Consider the following 20,626-nt stretch of genomic DNA (forward strand, 5'->3'; position numbering starts at 1 on the left):
CATTAATAAAGTAGCTTGCCAATGATTTAAAGGAGAAGATGAGATTGTGCCAAGTTGTCAAATGTACAGTGGACAAAACAGGGTTCTAAGCTTGGTCTTTACACTCAACCACATTATGTAATACACAGTGGGATTCAAAATGGAGGATAAAAAATCTTAAGGGCCGAGATATCGGCTAGTGCGCAAACAGTCAACAACTATGAGACCCTGGTTCTAATTCCTCAACTAATCATTAAGTAATCATGGACAAATCAGCCAATGTTCCTGTGCTTGCTGTCCCATATATGTCAAAAGTATGAGTGGTGTGATATATCTACCTAAAAAAGGTAACACCGAAAATGATTCTGTAATCACCTGATGCCAGAAAAGGCACTACGACCACTTGAAAAAGTAGAGAGTGTGGCAGACGAATCTGCATCTACCCATTGTGATGAGGCTGGCCAGTGCATGAAAGCAGGTCCAGCAACACCACCGGTAAAAGGGGGAACCTGCAGAGAATGTCAGACCACAAGCTATCTGCACTGGATGAATCCAGGTTGGGAAGACTGCGGCAGGGAGCACACCTAATGTTGGACAACAAGGGCGTACGTTTAAGCAGCCACTAAAACAAAGAATACGTGAAGTAAGCAGTCCGATAGAAATCTGTGCATCTGGGAATAAAATGGACAGGCAAGCTGGGAGTGGGAGACTTCCTCCACCAAGGAAAGGGGGAGAAAAAGCTGAGGGAAAGTAACCACCACCATTCCACTGAGCCAGGTAGAGAAGAACCTACAGAACCTGAACAACAGGCCAAAAGAAGTGGCTATGATAAGAGCAAGAGGGGACCAAGAGTCATGGTGTAAATATGCATAACCGAAGCTCCAGAAAGTGCAGAATGGGGCCCAATGCCTCATGCCAACCAATTATCAAGTAAAGCATTGGAAAGCTACTTGGAGGGCGCTGCATACTGGGAATGTGATTCCTAAAAGCTATGGTCTTTTACACAGAATGTTGTATGCTGCGGATAAGAGTCTTGAAAGGCACATGGAATTGAATAGTTATTTTGGCAGAACTATAATGGGAAGTGAGTCTCATGACACACATTTTTAAAAGTGATGGGATAGTTTCAAAGCTTACAGCAAACTAAAATATTAGTAACTGAACTGCTGTATTCGCAGAACATGGAATGCAGAGGAAATAAAAATCAAAGCTTAGACCAAATTTAAATCGACAGCAGTGCCAAAACATTGCATACTGGGAAAATGTTGTAAGATCCAATGATATTGTTTGGAGGGTCAGCATGGAAGGTGGTTAAGAGCAGGAATGAGGGAGGCTGTGATAGAGTCTGATTCAAAAAATGGGCTCCTGGTTATGGACCTATTCTACCCAGGAGGGTTATTTTAAGACAAAAATTACAATTGAATAGGTACAAAGAAGAGTGCTCTAATGAAAACACACTGTTTCACCCCTTATTACCCTCTGCATTAAAGGAGAAAAAGAAAGAAACTCACTTTCTTTGTTGTTTGGAGAAAATAATAGTTTGTTTATCTATGCAGTTGAAAAAATCAACATAGAGTGAACAGTTCTCCAAACAGCATAACATCACACGGTTTAATGAAACCAACCGTACAGGCTTATAGGATATATTTACAAACACATGGGGTCACATAGTTTGACACAACAGTCGTGTAGTTAACGCAAACTCAATCAAAATACATAGTTTGTTATGGTGATTCATATACTTCAGTATAAAACAACACAATTAGACAAAGTAAGCAACAACAGAAAAAAAAGGGGTTCGTGAATTGACAATTGGTAGTGGACAGTGACAATGCACTGTTGTTCGGGGTGCGTCTACACCAAGGTGTTTCGGCCGTTTAGGTGGACCAATTATGTCCCAGCATATGTACGGCCTTCATCAGGACGAAGTGCTGCACGGGGTGGAATAGGTGCTGTGGATAATTATTTCCACTGGCACGAATTTCTAGTATTACGCCAGGCGTGGGAAGGATCTTAGTGTAATCCTCACTTGTGAGGATCTTGGAGTGGGATGGACTCTGATTTTAAATATGCGGTCCTCGCGCGGAAACCTTTGTCCATGAATCACGAATAGCGGGCCAGTGGAGAGCGCTGTAGAAATGTGCTGACTCACTCCGGGGCTCGAAAGGGGCCTGGCGGCATAGCGTTAGTTAGGCCCCTTTCGAGCCCCGGAGTGAGTCTCCACTGGCCCGCTATTCGTGATTCATAATTCATATTCATAATCTATTTTAAACAGCTTATAAACTGTAGTGTGATATATTTATCAGTGTGTTGCTGTTGTGAAGTTTTAAGGATTAATTATAATAGCTCCAATGCAGTTTTATTTTCTCTGGAGGAAAACATATGGGCTTCCAATTCGATCACCTTTTGAAAGTAAAAATAATTCAACCATTAAAAACTTTAAAAATTACAGGAATCTTTCATCCAGAGTTAATGGACATTTATCACACCATTTGTGTCTCGGGAAAAGTTCAGGGTCTGAACAGCAGACACTAACAATAGTAGCAAAAACCTTATGCAGTTTAATTGCGAGTCACTTTTTTCAAGCATCATCCAATCTGATTTAAGAATTATATTTTATAAACTGTTATCCAGTCAGATTCTGAATATATTGGATTGCATACATATGGAGACAAAAGACATCCTAGTAACAGAATGACGGTGTAAAGACTTGAAATCATTAACATGGCTTTTCATGATACATGCACAACAGTAAAGAGGACTGAAAAGATACACTTTTGATCATCAATTTATGCCATTATTATGGCACATGTTTGGACATAAACATCACAAAACAGTCTTTACTTTCATTAAAATTAATACAGTTCTGTTTTCATACTTTCTGTAGATTATACTTTACCCCTATCAAGTAATAGTTTTCCTTTGCAATGCTGAGATACACAGTCCACTGCGGTCATAAAATCATGCGTTAAAACAATTACTTGTCACATATCAATATCGACAACCTAACAATTTGCACATTTATTAAAAAAAATCCTTCCTGAAGCTTTGGCACAATATTTGTAGACAACTGATCTATGAGCAAGGAAATCCATTTGAGAACAAAATGTGACAATGTTCTGCTGGATTTTCATGGTTTGCAGATGGTCTGGATGTCAGTTTATTTAGGCATTACAGCCTTGCACTTCTCAAAACCAACAAATGTGTGCATAATTTGAGGGCACTCTTTTTGGCAGTCTGCTTTTTTCCTGGTAGCTGGATTCCATACTATTGTTCGGAAACTATAAACAGAACCTAACATTATAAATATATGTATATATTATGTTCATATATATACCGTGTACATGAGCTTGCATTCAAATTTATAGTGCAGCGGGCAACCATTCTGTAAACCTAACTTTGATGTTAGGAATAGCCTTTCACAACTGTTTGCCTAGTATAATCTACAAAGAATTTCTTAAAAACGGCACATGTTATCCTTTGCTCGCAAAGCATATTTAAAAGACATCAAATTGTGAATATATAAATATACATTTTCCTTGCTTTGCTAATACTATCACCAACAATATGGCTTTTCACGTTCAGGGAGAAGGTAGTGTTTCAGGCAGTGGAAGAAAGCTATGTATTTCCCCCTGGAATGGGTACTGCACAGAAACCAGCTTGTGCATGCTCTACACAGTTCCTTGATTATCATGGCGAATTAAGTGCAGTGACAACTGAAAGCAGCCATGATTATTCATGTTGCTCTCTGTATGTGAACAATATACGATTATCATACATAACTTACCATGGCATATGCAATCATCAGTACTGCATAAATATAAATATAATGGAACAATACCAACGCTTGCTTTGCAACACAGGTCACAACACGAATGGAAATCTCATCCCTTTATGTTATACCAGATCCAGTAAAAACATTATATACGCACACTGTCCTGTCTTAAGCAGTTGGCTTTATCACTGGAAATATGTATATGATACAAGCTTGAGTTCCATCTCGACTGCGGTGGGGGACCTTGAAAAATTTAAAGCATTATTACAATTGTAGTTGAGCATGATACAGGTGCTAGCATGATTCAGATATGGTACAAAAAATAAAAATAAAACTTTAAAAAATATTTGCCATTCATCTGCCACTGAAATTTTCTTGTGGTGTACTAACATGAGTTGGAGCCCGCTGCAACTCAATTAAATGGCAGTCTGTCCCGAACAGTTTTCCAATTGCAAACAAAAACTGCCATTTAGGTACGTATTAAAGAATGTTCTTTTGAAACAAATGGTCTTCATAACATCAAAAAATCAGTCATTACTGTATAAAAAAAATAAAAAGAAAGAAGTTTGTTGTAACCATTATTTCTTTGTATCCTACCCAAGCCAACATCTGGTGGTTCGATATCTGTCATACAAGAGTTTCAGGCAAAGCATCTGGATTGTCTGCTGACAAAAGCTCCCATATCTGCCATCGTTCTCTTTGCCACTCTTGCCAGTCTTGTTCTGCCGCATTTGCACTGTTCTTAAGGTTGGCTGGAATGTTCCATGACAGCTGCTTTCCCTGACCTGAGGCCGATTGGCAAGTGGATGTTGCCCCCAAGTCTCCTCCTTCCACCCTGCCAGCATTAGTTTCTTCCCGCTGGTGACGCCACAGAACCTGCTCAGCTGGGGAAGGAGTCTGTCGAGCATCCAGCACAGTGTTCTGTTTTATCTGCCCAGGATAAGGAGGTGGGAGCCTCGCATGATTTCTATTAATATCTTGGCGTAAGTGCAATGGCTTGGGTGTGTGTTGCTTGCAACCAGGTTGGAATTCCTCTTCTATTATGTCCTCTGAGCTGCTTGAAGTTAAATGCTGTTCTGACCTCGAACACGCGTGATCCAAGCTTCGATGGCCAACTTCAATTTGGGGTGTGCTGGAAACACGAGCAACAGGGGCGTGCGATCTACAGTCTGGTATGGCAGCTGATGTATGAGTTCTGCGTAACCCGAGCTTTCCATTGTCCAGTCCTCTTGCGTTTTCTTGACAGATTGACCAGTTCATTGCCAGGTTTCCCTGAGAAAGGGAACATTGATTCGGAGGCAAGGTGCTGCTTTCGTAAATGTTTCCGTATGAACCTTAGAGAAGAAAATCAAGTCAGTAAGTATGAGTCAACCAATCAATCTTTATAACAGATTAACCTGTTATAAAATTTGCAATTACGTTTGAAACAACATCAATGCTTTAAAAATATAAACCAGTCACCACTTACAGTTGTTAATGCATTACACATTGACAAATGTTCCTAAATCCTCAAAAATCCAATAAAATAAAGTGGGTTCAGTATATGTCAAAGTGCGCAATTCATTTAGCCAAACCCCTTTTCTGGGTTAGTTCCCCATTTGAGTACTCCCCCAAAGATTTTGTCTTGACTTTTGTCTTGACATTAATTAAATAGTATAAAGAAAATTGATTGTTTTTTAATTTGCCCTAGAAAAACTAGCAAAATAGTACTTTAAGCCACAATCCAGCCCAGTCAGAACACAACATAAGGGCCGGACGACAGCTCAATGAGTTAAGTACTCATCTCTGACAAGGGACCAGCTTGCAGTTCGCAAATTTAAACAAGGGCATGGCAAACACAGACCTTTATTTTTCAGAGGTCGATAAAGTGAGTAACATTAGATTGTGCAAACATAACACCTATTATAACACTTAAAAGAGGTAAGAACCACGCATGCAGTGCTATATACAATGTGGTATTATTGTTGTTAATAAAACACACGTTTATTGGACTCACCCTTGACACAATCATTCAAGTCATGTCAACATATACCATAGGGAATAACAGGCATGCAAATCATGCCTCCAAAAGAAACCTAATTTGTGGACAATTTCTTGCATGGTGGAAAATAAACATTGCTTGGATTAAAGCATTGTAATGAGCACAGGCCTGATGTAAGGAAAATATGATTTTACATGAGTTTAATTAAATAAACAATTGACAGTCATCACAGCTAGTTCTATAGACTGCCTTAACTTTCAAAGCGTCTGATCCTGGACTATGACAGACTAGAAAGGAATTATTTTAACACACAAATGACAGGAGGATGATTATTAAAAAGTTATTCCTACAGCTGGATCCCTAGCGATGGTTAATTAGCCCTACGTGTGAGGTATCTCCTCCAAAGTCATTGCAGTCTATACCAGCCATAGTCCGTGCTGTTGTGCCGACTACAAATGAGATGTAGAGGTCCTGGCCCTTTCCTCTCTTACTACTTTCCTGAGTTCTACAAAGTAAGTGCATACATGGTGGGGCTCGGTGTTAAACTTTAATAGTACCGCCTCCAGTATGTATCTTATTGAAAAGATCTAGATTTTATACCAATTTGGTCAAACAAGTAATTAAGAAGCTAAAAATCTAGTTTCCTATTCAACTGTTAGTTGAATTGCTACAAGTAGCTATGATATTTTTCTTTAAGCGAGCCCTTTCATCTTCGTATGAGGGGTATCGGAGCCTGGGTTATCAATCCAGAGCTACTTTAATATGAGTCAACCGGTTTCAGCTGGATTAGTCTGTGGCCGCTTTCTTCAGGACAAATACGTTATGATTGTAGTATTCTATATGCAATCTCCAAATTTTGAAGTGAACTACAGGATAACAATAATTGGCGAACACCCCCTGAATAGGTATGCGGGGACATTACCCCTAACACACTACATACATATCACGACGAATGGTATGACTACGAGTCCCATCCAACATTGGGGCTCGGAACATGCAATGACAATTTGCAGACAACATGGTTTTTAATTACGTGTTTGACCAAATTGGTCTAAAAACTAGATCTTTTCAATAAGACATACATACTGGAGGCGGTACTATTAAAGTTTAACACCGACCCCCACCATGTATGCACTTACTTTGTAGAACTCAGGAAAGTAGTAAGAGAGGAAAGGGCCAGGACCTCTACATCTCATTTGTAGTCAGCACACCAGCACGGAATAGGGCTGGTATAGGCTGCAATGACTTTGTAGGAGATGCCTTACAGGTAGGGCTAATTAACTATCGCTAGGGACCCAGCTGTAGGAATAACCTTTTAAGAATCATCCTCCTGTCATTTGTGTGTTATAAAACTTGGGTATAGACGGGAGTTGACCACCTTCTGACTCCTGTTTGTTATTACAGACTAGGAAGGAAGCCTATCTCAATCTGACAACTTTGAAAAAAGGAGAGGTTACAGTTACCCATTAATGTGTGCCGAGGATGTTTGATTTTGTGTAGGGCAAAATATGTAAAATGGAACGGAACTGTAGCACAATGAAAATGCTTTGATCTTGGGCAAACCACTATCTGTCATGTTGGAAAGTAAAGCTTTGGATCCAGCTGATCTGCCCCAAATTCAGCACACTGATGCTCAACTACATTTGATCTCCCAATGCCAATCAATTTGATTTCATACATGTGTTTAATTTATTTCAAAGCATGCCCACATTTATCTAATTTGAGAGAGAAACTAAAGCAGTGTGATTTGCCCAATAGCACATCATATTTTTGTACATTTGTAGACTTCAGTCAAATGCATTTGTTTATCAAAATCATCAGGGTCGATGAATTCACAGGGAGGAAGTTATCATTGACGTGTCTACATTGGAGTGGAACTGATTCCTGCATGCAAGTACATCAATGAAACAGTGCCTCATTGGGATAGATTGTTGTCTGATGGGATGAAGCTAGGTTGGCTTGAGTGCTTTGCACAATCTTTAATATTTCATTGGAGAAAAACGTTGTCAACTTCTTAAGCCTGCTATCTAAATGGTTCACCTCTTTATCAGAAGGTTGCAAAGAAACCCTTTTTGAGTGACGCATGTGTTCCAACCATTTTTGTATTTAATGCATTCATTATAATCCATAGAATAAAAACATTAGGAGAACACTCTTGGGGGAATTACTGTGTTGACCTGTCTGTGATGGTGTTTTGGCCATTAGTGTTGCAGGTCTCATTATAAAGTAGGGCAAAATGTGAAGCCGAAGTAATACACTAACTATTACCTCTTTAAGCATGCAATATTTTTATGTCCTCAATTGGCCGTGTAGATATGAGGTGTATCAGCCACTAGTACTCCCTAAAAATGGGCAAATACTCCCAAAAAACGAAAACATGGAGTGCAAATACTCGCAACAAAGAATAGGAAATGGGCACATAAGGTGCCCGTCCCACCTGCTTTCAGCCACGCAGCTTCATGGGTAGGTTTGGGCATGTAGTACGCGTATTGTTAAAAAAAAGGAAGAAACAACTATTATTACCGCCTGATCTAAAGAAGTAAACATATATCTTTTAATGTGCATGAATAACTAGGTGAAATGAAGTATTCATTACAAAAATATTTCTGTTTTACATTTAACATTTTTTTTTTACTCGCTTATAAAATCTTCCCATTAGGAATGGGACTGTGTTTTTACGGTCTAAATAAATAGGGAGTAAAATACTCCCATTTAAAAATCTTATCTGGAGCAGTTCCCAATAGCTAGTTTTATGCGGAAAATGAACACATGTTTGTTTCCCACTAAATTTACAAGTTGGTAACCAATTTGGCTTCATGTATACCACTTTATTAGAATTAACTAAGGCCGTCTAGTCTTAAAGGTATTTCTGATCTATAAATTGATTATGGCCTTTAAAGTACCATCATTAATCAACATTTATTTACTGCATAGCTTAAATCAAACCAAGTAGCCACTCTCAATTCTGAAACCCATTTAGCCATGAGTATATTGTCCCAACAAAGTTAATAGGTATCCATTGTGGCCCCAAATTACTTTAAAAGGGAAAGATTGTCATGGCACAAAAGACAAGTTTCACCTGTCTTGGGCTAGAGTGCCTGATTGTGTGCTTTTTGAGTCACGTCACCCCTCGATCAATATTACGGTGCGTAGGGCCTAGCAAAAACTCGAAACCAAGAACACTACATAGCACTCTCCATGGTTAACGTACAAGAATCTCTAAATTGGATCAACCGCTTTCCGCATATTTACTACTTCGCAGTCGGACAATATAGAAACATTCTATTTTATGTCCTTGTGATTGTTGCCTGCAAGTGTCTGAAGGAAATGTACCCCTGCATTTTACATTCTTAAGTAGGGATAAGCTAGTAGATCATTTGAAAAGAACGTGGCATCCCTCACCTCATAATCCTTTCTCTGTCTTGAATCTAGTAATTTATCCAAGACATCCAAATCCGACGCGAGAGCACACATACTACTCACTCCATTTATCAATTTTTTTAACCCCATGCCACCTAGTGCTTTATTTCCTCTTTAAAATCCAGGACTTGTAGCCTTCTGTTTCTTCACATATCATTGTGGCCAAACATTGATGAGATTTTTCCGCAGCAAATAAAGTTGTATGCCGGCTATGAGACAGGCATTTCATGCAATTTCCAGGTTTTGAGCAACATTCTCAAAGAAACACAAAATCATTTCACATTCACAAGATACAAAATGTACCTGTAATTCCTTCATCTTTTGGCCCAGATTTTAATGTTGAGTGCCAAGTGCCCCAGATGTTGAAGGGCTCCTCTGGAACATCTGGGCAGAAAAACACAACATTACAATATAAACATTTTCAAATGTCGAAAGTTGGCAAATCATCAACTTGTTAAGTGCATGGACCCCACACAAAGCATTTGAAAAGAGGCCAGAAAAGAATAGCAACTAATCAGAGTTTTACTTCTTTATTGGGTTCTATGTTTATTCCTTATCCAACAGAACACAGACTATACACAATAAATAATCTACCAAGCATGATCCCAATAATTTATTTATATTATTTGAATTTTTGTTTATCATCGGCCCTATCCAGAGGGTATCAGGCCACCTTACATGATTCAAAGTTTGAAAACGTGGGAGTTGGAAAAAAGTTACAAAATATTTTCGGAAAGGATAGGAAGGTTAGGATAGACAAGTGCTAGCAGTGCAGGAAGGCAGAGGTTTGTGTGGGAAAAAAGGGACGTTGTGAGGCTCTATCTGAAAGTGGTGATGGAGGGGGATGTGCCTATGTGAAGAGGTAGGGCGTTGCATACCCAGGGTGCCCAGTGGCTAAATGTTTGGTTCTGTGTGCATGTGTGTTTGCAGTGTGGAATGTGTACAAGGTGTTGGCTGGCTTGTCTGGTGTTTGTGTGGGTGATGGGTTTGAGTTTGTCATGAAGCTAAGATGGAGCTTTGAGGGGGATTGCTTTGAATACAATACAGACTCCTTTGGAGGCAATTCTCTTGGGTGTGGGGAGCCAGTGGAGCTGGCTAAGAGCAGGGGTGAAGTGTGAATGTTTGGCTAGTTGGAGGAAGAATCTGGCTGCTGCGTTTTGTATGGCTTGCAGGGGGTATGGGAGTCCAGTGAGGAGGGCATTGCCATAGTCCAGCTTAGAGAGAACCAGTGCTTGGACTACGGTGTGGAAGTCGTCATGGAAGGATATGTCTGATTTTGGGTAGGAGATGTAGTTGCAGATTGCACATTTTGATGATAATGGCTATGTGGTGTGCGAAGGAAAGGTGGGTGTCAATGGTGAAGCCAAGGGATTTGACATGTGTGGGGGTGAGTATTGTGTTTTGGAAGGTTTGAGCTTGAGGAAGTGAGTGGCCATCCGTTTTGTGATGGTGGAGACACAGGTTTTGAGGGCGTGGAGTTGTGAAGGGGATGAAATTTGGAAGTATATGTGCGTGTTGTCAGCATTATAGTGGAAATGGACGTTATGTTTTCTAAGGGTATCTCCAAGGGATTCAACAAATAGGTTGAAGAGCAGTGGAGATAGTAAGGGGGTTTGCAGGAACCCATACTTGGCAGGGGTTGGGTATGAACAATAAGGGGGCATGGAAACAAAGTTCCTCCTGTCAGTGAGAAAGGAGGTGAACCAGTAGAGTACGGTGCTAGAGAGATTCATCCTGTGGGCTAGGATGTCTAGTAGAATGGTGTGGTTGATGGTGTTAAAGGCTACAAAGACGTCGAGGAGTACGAGTAGTGCTGTATGTCTGTGATGCTTTGGAGGGCAGCGAGGATGTGAAGAGTAGCAGTGTCAGTGATGTGTCCAAAGGCAGATTGGAAGGGGTTGGGTATGTTGTTTGTTGTGATGTGTTTTGCTGCAGTTGGGAAGTGGCAAAGAGTTCCATGATTCTGGCAAGATATGGTAGGCTAGTAATTGGGAGGTCGCTTTCAGGGAGCGTAGGGTCGAGAGATGGTTTTGTTGAGGAGGGGTGAGATTTATCCAGTTTTTAGTGCAGCAGGTATAGTACCATGTGAGGGACAGGAGTTGATGATGTGAGGGACAGAGACAGGAGTTGATGATGTTGAGCTAGTGGGGAGATAGGGTGGTGGTGTAATTGGATGCAGCTTGAGGTGGGCATGTATCATCCAGGAAGTGTGCAGGTTTTGTTTTGGTGATGAGGGTGTCAAGTGTCGAAGGGCTGCAATTTGTTCCATGTGTTGAAATGTTTGGGAGTGGGTGGGGTGAGTGGGTGAGCGGAGGAGGAGAGGGTTGTCCTGGTGTTATGTATTTTGTAGTTGTTCATGAGATAGTTCCATACACCAGTGCATGGCGGTGCGGATAGTAGTTTAGGGAGAGTCTTGAAGTATGTTAAATAGTTTCTGGGTACGATTGGTGGCGGATTGGAGTTAATGGGTGGCTTTGGCATTGCGTATGGCAGTTTTGTATTTGTTGCGGCAGTGTCTGTGGGGTGTCCTGGATGAGGGGGATGGGTTATTTTGCCTGGCTTTTTCTAGCGGCCTGGCTTCCTGCTCGATAGAGTGGAGGGAACTGTTGAACCATGGTTTGTTGCAATTGTTGTGGGTATTTTGTAAGGTGCAATTTAGTCAAGTACCTGGTGATGATGTTGTTGTATTGGTTGAGTAGGATGCGGGGAGTGGGGTGGTATGACTGGTGCTAAGGCTATTCCTTTACTGGTTTTGGTTTGTCTGGTTGGTGTATAAGGGGGCTTTGTAGCAGGTGGTGGAATTTTGTGTGGTAGTGTGAGCGTGAAGGGGATATAAAAGTGGTCAGACCACAATACTGTAAGGGCTACGGAGTAGGAGACGGACACAGGAGTGGTGAGTTAGTTGCTATACACTTTTATTGAAAGTAAAACAAGGGAACTAGGGAAACTCCTATCTTTCCCTAAATCTAGGAGGGGGTTCCCTGCCTCAACAAAACGAACTAATGTATGTCAGAATTTCCATTCTATGTCCAAAACCTAATCTGACCCTGACACTCTAAACTCAATAAAAGGGGAAAATGTCTCTTGGCTGGCCACCTACAGCCTTGCTTTGCACTTCCAAAATAAAAGTTCCAAAAACAAGATGTTCAAACCAATGAAGTTCCACAAAGCTCAAAAAGGTGTTACTTCCATTCCTTTTGAGTCTCTTGTATGTTTTCTCTCAGTTCAGGTGCTTTGTCTAACTTTAGTTCGACTCACAGCCTTGGTATACTCTCCTGCCTAGCTCTATGCATCCGATTCATGAGTTCAATACAATTGGTTCACCAACCTGCCAAGTATTTTCTCTTGTTCTTCCCGCTTTTAAAAATGAGAGAAAATGGTGCTCAATAACCTATTGCTTGTTTCTTCTCATTGTCGTAGCCTGGGCTCACTCTCCTGCCCAGCGCTACTGTGTTGGTCCTTGACTATTGTAGGTAGTTGGGGTTCCGGGGGGGGGGGGAGAAAGGAGAAGAGTCTTCACCATCTCTTTTCAGCACCCGTTCCACCCCCAATGTTCAACCTCCACTCTTTTAGTTCCCCAGAGCCCTTTTCCCCAGGTGCAGTCTGTTTTGGTCTGTTTGCTTGGCTCCTGCAGAGCTCTGCATTCACTGGAGCTGTGGGCCCTACGCTGCGGCGGCAGTGGCACCAGTCAGCAAAGCTCCATTTGTAGACACTTACCGTTCTTACTTCCCCCAGCTTCCTGGCAACTTCACTGCGCAGCATGTTTTCTTGCTGTGTGGTCCCAAAGTCACAGGAGCTGTGAGGGTCTGATGCTCTGCCACAGATCGGTGGCTTCTCCAGCTGGCCCTGCTCTCTCTGGACACGGTCTCTGTGTCCCTCGGCAAGTCTTCTGTTGTCTTTCCTGACTAGACATCAGCTGAGGCAGTCAGCAGCTTCACTAGCTTGTCACCTCTGGTGTTGCAGGACTCCGGGATCGCTATAGGGCGATCTCTCTGGTTCTCTTTTTGTTTTTCCACCTCCTTCAAAAACCATGGCCAGGTCAAACACTTTGTAGCTGGTTCGTTATTATTCTTTTGATTTCTCAGTCTCTTCCTCGTTATACTACTTCTACAACTTCTTTCTCTCTCCCACTACTGCGCGCTGGGTCTTGTCCTCTATTTATTCTTGTTTTAGTTTTAGTTAACAAGCAAGAACTAGAACATTGATCAAGTTTCTCACATCTTCTTCCTCCATCCCCATAGGGACTCCTCGTCTCAGTGTGTCTCACAAAGGTAGTTGGTTCTACCTTACACAAGTATATTGGTTCATAAGGTATTGGAGTAGTTATCTTGCACAAATACATAGGTTCATGTAATATGTAAGGGCTTATGATAGGTAAACTCGTGGGAACAATTAGGTAACGCCTTGGTTTGGCTATGGGGGCGGGGTTCTCTCTTAATAGAAGGGACAAGATCCTCTATTCGTCACAATAACCATATTAAATTAGTTACGGACACTTGATTTTTGCATGAGATCAAAAGGCCCAGGGTGTTGCCAGCAATGTGTGTGGGATAGGTGATGAGTTGTGCAAGTATGGGATTGGTGTCTGAAAGGGACCTACCGGGTTTGAAGTCACATAGGTAGATGTTGCTACAGGAGGATGTGTGGTTGTTAGTTGTGAAGTCAGTCCAGTAGGTGTGGAAGTTGAGTTTGTGTGTTGGGGGCAATACATGAGGTGGAAAAAGTGGGGTGTGGGTGTGACGGAGGGGGCAAGTGAGAGAGAGAGTTCTTCAAAGGATATGTGTGGGGGATTACTAAGTGTGAGCGTCTCTTTGTATATGATGGCAATGCCACCACCTTGTATGTGTGGGCAGTCTGCGGTGGATGAGATAGTTCAGGGGAAGCATGTTAGGGATAATACGTGTGCGGTGGGGCTTGAGATAGGTTTCTGTAAGGAAGAGTATATCTGGGGAGTGTGTGCTAATTAGTTCATTCATTTCATGTGTGTGAGCAAGTACAGAGTGGCAGTTGAGAAGAATGTATGTGTATCTAAATAGTTGTTTTAGTGGAGTGTTGTGTTGTTGCCATTTCTGTGGCACCGGCGGTTAACCAGGAACACAGAATTAAATAGAGAAAGATATAGCAGCAACCCTTAGCTCTATCCTCCCTTTGGCTCTGGATGCTTGGACAAATATAAAAAAAGACACCCAAACAACAGTGCTTATATACCCAAAGTAACCCGGACGTACTTCAAAAGGAAACGGATATAAAAAGAAAACAGGACATCAGTCCTCTTTTGTTGCTGAAGGAGGATTCAAAGGATGTAGCTAATGAGGAGGGAGGGCTGCCAAGGGGACTTCAGGATGCAAAATTGAACCCCAAGGGAGGGCAGGGGTTAGAATCTAACCCTAGCTTCAGCACTTAACTGGATATCCCGGGGTATGATTCCTCTAAGAGAGTTGCTCAATGAACTTTGTCAGGGGTCACATAAGCAGCCCGTAGATCAATCCTGGATGCTTCTTGGTGTTGTGATGAGCTCCAAGTTGCTCTCAGCCCAGTTCAAGCAACTTTTGTAGGTGGAAAAACCTTTCAAAGATGGTGGTTTTAGGGTCAGAGGTCAGGTGAACAGCCTGTGGCTAAATCGTGGATACTTCTTGTAGGGTTCCCCAACCTCTGCAGGCAGCCTCAGGCCCAGGGAATAAGTGCCTCTGGTGGTGGTGTGAGGAGGTCTGTGAGATGCATTGCAGCATGGCATTACATTGGGATCGATTAGAACAATGCTTTCCTTACTAGTTTTTGAGACGGACAACACCTTGGGTTATAGCAGTCCCAAATTCCCTTAAAACCTTTATTGCAGTTGGCGGACCAAGGTTGCGAGTTGAATGGCCTGCGTACGTTAGCTCTGTAATGGCAACTTTTGCTTATAATATGTCGATGTAAGTCTTTTTAAGTCAAGAAGGGCGAGGGGTATGGTCTAACCCTGCTTTTGGTCTATAAATAGTATGTATGTGTTTTTGTGTATTTGCAGTGTTCTGCGGTGGCCAGTTGAGGCTGGTATAAATCTAAAGGACTTCTTTGAAGCAGGACTCGGAATTGGTTTTCCACCTGATGGGCGTTACCATGCATTGTGAGCAGGTACCCTAAATTAATTGGTGTTGTCTTGGTTTTTTTCTGGGGTACATGGAAGAACTAATATTGGATTTCGAAATTGGTGACCGTTTTTCTTTTTTAATTGTTTTTTAGTATTTGAAACTGTGCTGCTTTTTTCCAATGCCGTGGAGATCATCATACCCACATAACAAAAAATCCAACAAAAGCTTCATTGATGGCCCCTGATGAATGTCCCACTGAATTGGTGATAGGGACAGAAACATGTTGGGCTGACGATTGTTTGTACACAAATTGGACCATTATAAATTGGGTTTATTGTCCGATTGTGAGGTAAAGTGATTTCAGGCATCTTGTTAAATAGTTTCATGTTTTAAGTGTACTGTGATTTTTGTTTTGAATTGTTTGTTGTGGGTTTTCACAAACATCTTTTTGGAGTTGTATCATGTTTGATTCAGATATGCATTTGTAATTAATTGTGCATTGTGTTTTTTATATTCATGTTATTGGGTCAATTTTTTCAGGACTTAACTTTAGGAGCCTAAAGGAAAGAGTCACCTTGAGTAGTTGTTAAAATTATTTCCTTCTCTTCTTTATATAAGTATAGATTGTTTGTCATGGCACATGCCGCTGGAAGGCTACAGCCGTTGCCTTGGACCTGACTGCATGAGCGTGCATGTTTGCTGGCACCTTCATATGCTGTCCCTTGTAGGCCTCTTGAATGGCCCTGACCATCCACCTAGCTATTGAGGCCTTTGGTGCCTGACAACCAGGTTTTTAACCACTGAAGATGATGAATAAGGCATCCGACTTGCGGAAGCCCTTTGTCCTGTCCAGGTAGAAGTCTAGGGCTCTCCTCACGTCGAGACAGTGCACCACCTTTTCTGCCTCGTAACTTTGGCTTTGGAAATAAAGTTGGAAGGACCATTTCCTCATTAAGGTGAAACAAAGACACCACCTTTGGGAGAAACAACGGGTGGGTGCGAAGAACCACCTTGTCGCAATGGAATGTGGTATAAGGGTCTGATATAAGAAGGGCCTGAATCTCGCTGATCCTGCGCACTGAGGAAAGGCCCATCAGCAGCACTGTCTTGATTGTGACCAATCTGATGTCGACGGACGCCATGGGCGTGAATGGATTATGCGCTACGGCGCACAGAACCACGTTGAGGTCCCAGACCTGGTGTGGAAGTCTGATAGGGGGGTATACTCTTGTCAGCCCCGCCAGATGCCTCTTGGCCACTGGGTTTGGACGTGGCGAATGATTTGCTGCCAGAGTTCCTGTAGGCCCCTATGGCCGCTAGGTAGGTACGGAATGCGTCGACCTGAAACCCTGACTCTGCCCAGTGTGCCGAGAACGACAGCACCTGACCCAGAGAGCATGTCAATGGGTCTACAACTCTTTCCTTGGCCCAAAAGTAGAACCTGGTCCATTTGCACCAATATTGGTTCCTGGTGGACACTCTTCTTGCCTGCTGGATAATCCCCAGGTTGTCCCGAGACAGGCAGAGGTGCTTCAGAGTTATGTTCTCTGGAACCAGGCAGCGAGGGCTAGTTTATCCGGCAGCGGGTGCACTACCGGTCCCTCAACCCCCTGCTGAGATAGGAGCATAGCTTTTCCCACTGGTAGAGGTACTGGAGGTTGATCCGCGAGCCGTATGAGGTCTGAAAATCATGGTCTGGCCGGCCGCTGGGGCGCTATCAGAATTAGCCTCAGTTGACAAGCCTCTCTGATTTTGGAGATGACTTTGTTGATTAGATGAGTTGGAGAGAATGTGTAAGCCCACATCCCGTTCCACTGGAGTTATAAGACATCCCCCAGAGAGCCTCTGCCCTGTCTCATTTGTCCAGGAAGCAAACTGATGGCATCTCTGGTTGTGCTTTGTGACGAATAAGTCTAACTGGGGGCTGCTCCCATTTGCTGAAGATCTCCAACAGGACCTGTTCATTCAGCTGCCACTAGTAGTTGTCCACCCGCAGCCTGCTGGGTCTGTCCGCCTCTAGGTTGGACTCCCCCGAAAGGTGGATTGCAGAAAGCCATATGTTGTGGGCAACGGCACTTTCCCATATGTCGATGGTGAGCCTGTACAGGGGAGGTGATCTGGGCCACCCCTGTTTGTTGAGGTAGTACATGCAGGTGACTGTCAGCCTGAACACAGACTGTGTTATTCTGGATCACAGGAAGAAAGGCCCCGAGAGCCAGCCATTTGGCCATCAGTTTGAGCCAATAGATGCGACTCTTCTGGTCCTCCCTTGTCCATAGACCATGCACACTGCGGTGGTCTAGAGTGGATCCCAACCCATCCACGAAAGAGTCTGTCATAATGGTATATGCGGGTGGAGGGTGGAGGCTCTGAATGGTATGCCCACTATAAGATTAGTGTCCAGCCTCCACCACACCAAATCCTGGTGGAAATACATAGCGACGGTGACTAATGCTGCTTGAGAGTCCGTTTCCTGGTTCCATGAGGCTGAGAAGTGTAACTGCACCCTCCTCATTTTGAGCCTGGTATGCGGAACGGGCAGGAGGCATGCCGCCATAATCCCTAGAAGGTGTTGGTACCACAAGGCCGAAGTTTCCGACCTGCTGAGAAAATGCCCAGTAGCCGATTTGAGAGCCGCCACCTTCTCCCTGGTGAAGAAGATCCACTGCTCGTTGGTCTCCCACCTAAGACCCAGGAAGAGCAAGGCTTGTGTAGGCTGGAGCTGAGACTTTCCGAGGTTGATGGAGAACCCCAGTTCGTAAAGAATATTCATTAGTCTGGAAGCAGTATTCCTTACCTCCCCTGGTGATTCCACTCTAATCGAACAGTCATCGAGGTATGGGTACACATGGTGGCCCTCCGACCGGAGTAGCGCCGCCACCACATTGAGTCTTGTAAATACCCTTGGGGCTGAGTTTAACCTGAACGGAAGGAGCTTGTCCTGGAAGTGGGAGCCCATAACCCGGAACCGGAGGAAGAAGTAGTTGGGCTGCCATATCACGAAGTGTAGGTATGCATCCTTCAAGTCCAGGGAGCACGCCCAGTCTCCCCCACTGTGAAAAACCCAAGGGCTTTTCCCCATCAACCCCCTTAGTATCCTCTTCTGCAGAGGTGGACTGGGAACTAAAAGAGGCCCTGCAAATAATGACTGGGGACCAAAAGAGGCCCTGGAAATAATGTTCAAAGTGGCCCCATATGACACATTTTCAGCAAGCTCAATGCTTTTCCTATGAGAAAATTTGGAAATGCCACACAGAGGCCCAGGGTGCAGAGGCCCACCGGGAAATCTCCAGAGTTCCCTATGGGCCAGTCCACCCATGCTCTTCTGGAGCGGCTAAGGAGGGGGTGTTGCTGTTGAATCCGGACCCTGGGAGTGGACCAGAGAGGGAGGAGGCCACCCAGGGCGAGACATGGTGTCCCCCTTTGCTTTATAACTCCCGACCTGACATTCCCTCCACTGCCATACACCATTATCAATCCTACACTGTTTCCCCCTCCCTAATGCCAACAAATACCAAGATCAAAGTAAGGTGGAGGAAATCCAGGAAAAGGAGGACACGTACTTCCCCCTACGTTTTACATCAGCAAAATGGTTCCCCTTCTCCTCACCACATTTCTTATGATGTTTCCACAAACCCTAAGAAATACAACTCCTCCCATAATTCCTCCCCATGTTTTTTCCCCAAAACTGCTGGGATGAGGAAGAGGCAGACTAGAGCTGTGAAGATTACCCACAGGAAACCTTCTGCCATGGATTCCTATGGGCAGTCTCCATCTTGTCCTGTTAACGAGGACAGGCAGAGTCAGGCAGGGCTGGAGAACCAATCACACCTGACTCATTGATGATGCATAGAAGTCGGAAGCAGAGAACAGCAGCTGGAGGAACCCTGGAGGGCTTGGAGTTTGAAGGACTGCCAGAACACTGAGCCTGTGAGTACAGGGGAGGTGTTTTCTTGCCAACCATACGGATTTAGGCGATAGGCTACTGCTTTACAGACAGACCTACTGCCTACAGATTTTGCTATGGTATCCTACCGCAATTTTTAAACTGGTGCAGTCTGTGACACTCATCACATGATAACATTACCCTCTAGTTTCTGTCAACTCCTGATAGTGATTGATGGCGCCACACGTCTCTCACTACAGCAACATAGGAATGGTCATGTATGCACAGAAGCACTGCGGCCTCTCTTTCTCTAAGGTGCTGGCTGGCTCATCTCACATCCAAAGTAATGAAAACATCATGTCCACGTTTTCTGAGCGAGGTGGGTTTAAGTGACAAGTACTTTTTTCAACAAGCTAAGAAACAAATGCCTTTTTTGCAGGGATCGAATGGCAGGAGCTGAATAACATGCAGCATATTTCTTTTTTCACAATGACTGCTTTATTGTGGCGCTCTTGATTTTTAGGCTAAAAGGTAAGCGCAACAGTATTAAGGTAGGAGGATATTGGCCATATTTATTTTATTTTCTATATTTGTTAAATTCCAGATGACTGAATCTTTCAAAGAGGCGTGTTATATACCATGGGATGTGTGTGTGTTTGCTTAGGGGTTAGTGTGTTGATGGAATGCACATGTTATGAATGCAGGAGATTACGGCTGACCACAGTAAACTGAATGCCTGACACTATCCTCTGTGATAACATTTTGGGCCGATTAATAGCACCCCACTACGTCTTACTATATATACACACTGATTTTTATTCAGTGTATTCATGAATTCCTTTGCTTGAACTTCTGATAGTCTCATTTTATTTTTTTACCTACTTATCTTTGGGTCTTTATTCTCTCTGCGTTTAAGGTTTGTGATGCGTATTGTTTTAGGCTGTTTGAATAGTTATATAACAAAACAGCATATGGTTACATTCTTTTTCTTGTGTTTGTATTTCGATTCCCTGCTAAATAATATATATTTTTTAAAGCAATGTAAAAGCCAAGTGTTTTGTCTTTTCGTAGACAGGTGATATTCGATTTTCAAGTGCTGCCATAATGGTACTACCTCCCATTACACGCCAACAGTTGGAAAATGATAATACCGTGGCACATTATGGCTGTAAATGGCAAATACTACTAATGCTTATACAAAAGCCAAACTGTTAGATGTGATTATAAGCAAACGTGTGTCCTAGAACAACTGGTCATTGTACTACATTCCTGTCAAAAACAAGCAATGGCACAGCCAATCGTTTTGGCTGTTCTGTATGCATGTCATAGGCACTTTCCAAGCATTTCCATAATGGTACCTGCCATTAAACGTTAACACACGGAAAATGGTTTTACTAACTGGACACGTTATTGTTGTGCATGGTAAATGCCTATAAAAGTTCCAAAACTGTTGGATTTGCCAATGCTGGTTTCTAACAGTAACATAGTGCAAGGAACGGATGCAAGGACACACA

General features: G+C 43.0%; 1 protein-coding gene across 2 annotated transcripts in view; it reads right to left on the bottom strand.

Annotated features, from left to right (window-relative positions):
- Positions 1 to 1,490: 1,490 nt before the first annotated feature.
- ARHGAP6 (Rho GTPase activating protein 6) overlaps positions 1,491 to 20,626 on the bottom strand; it is a 2,190,479-nt gene continuing 2,171,343 nt past the window's right edge. For both annotated transcript variants that reach the window (XM_069639186.1, XM_069639187.1), the window contains exons 12-13: positions 9,459 to 9,539; positions 1,491 to 5,088 (exon numbers count right to left, since the gene is read on the bottom strand). In XM_069639186.1, coding sequence (XP_069495287.1) covers positions 4,382 to 5,088; positions 9,459 to 9,539 — 788 coding nt within the window. In that variant the 3' untranslated portion in view covers positions 1,491 to 4,381. The remainder of the gene's footprint in view (positions 5,089 to 9,458; positions 9,540 to 20,626) is intronic.

This window comes from Ambystoma mexicanum, chromosome 7q (assembly GCF_040938575.1).
Source record: "Ambystoma mexicanum isolate Mex_15411 chromosome 7q, UKY_AmexF1_1, whole genome shotgun sequence".
Taxonomy (NCBI): Eukaryota; Metazoa; Chordata; class Amphibia; order Caudata; family Ambystomatidae; genus Ambystoma; species Ambystoma mexicanum.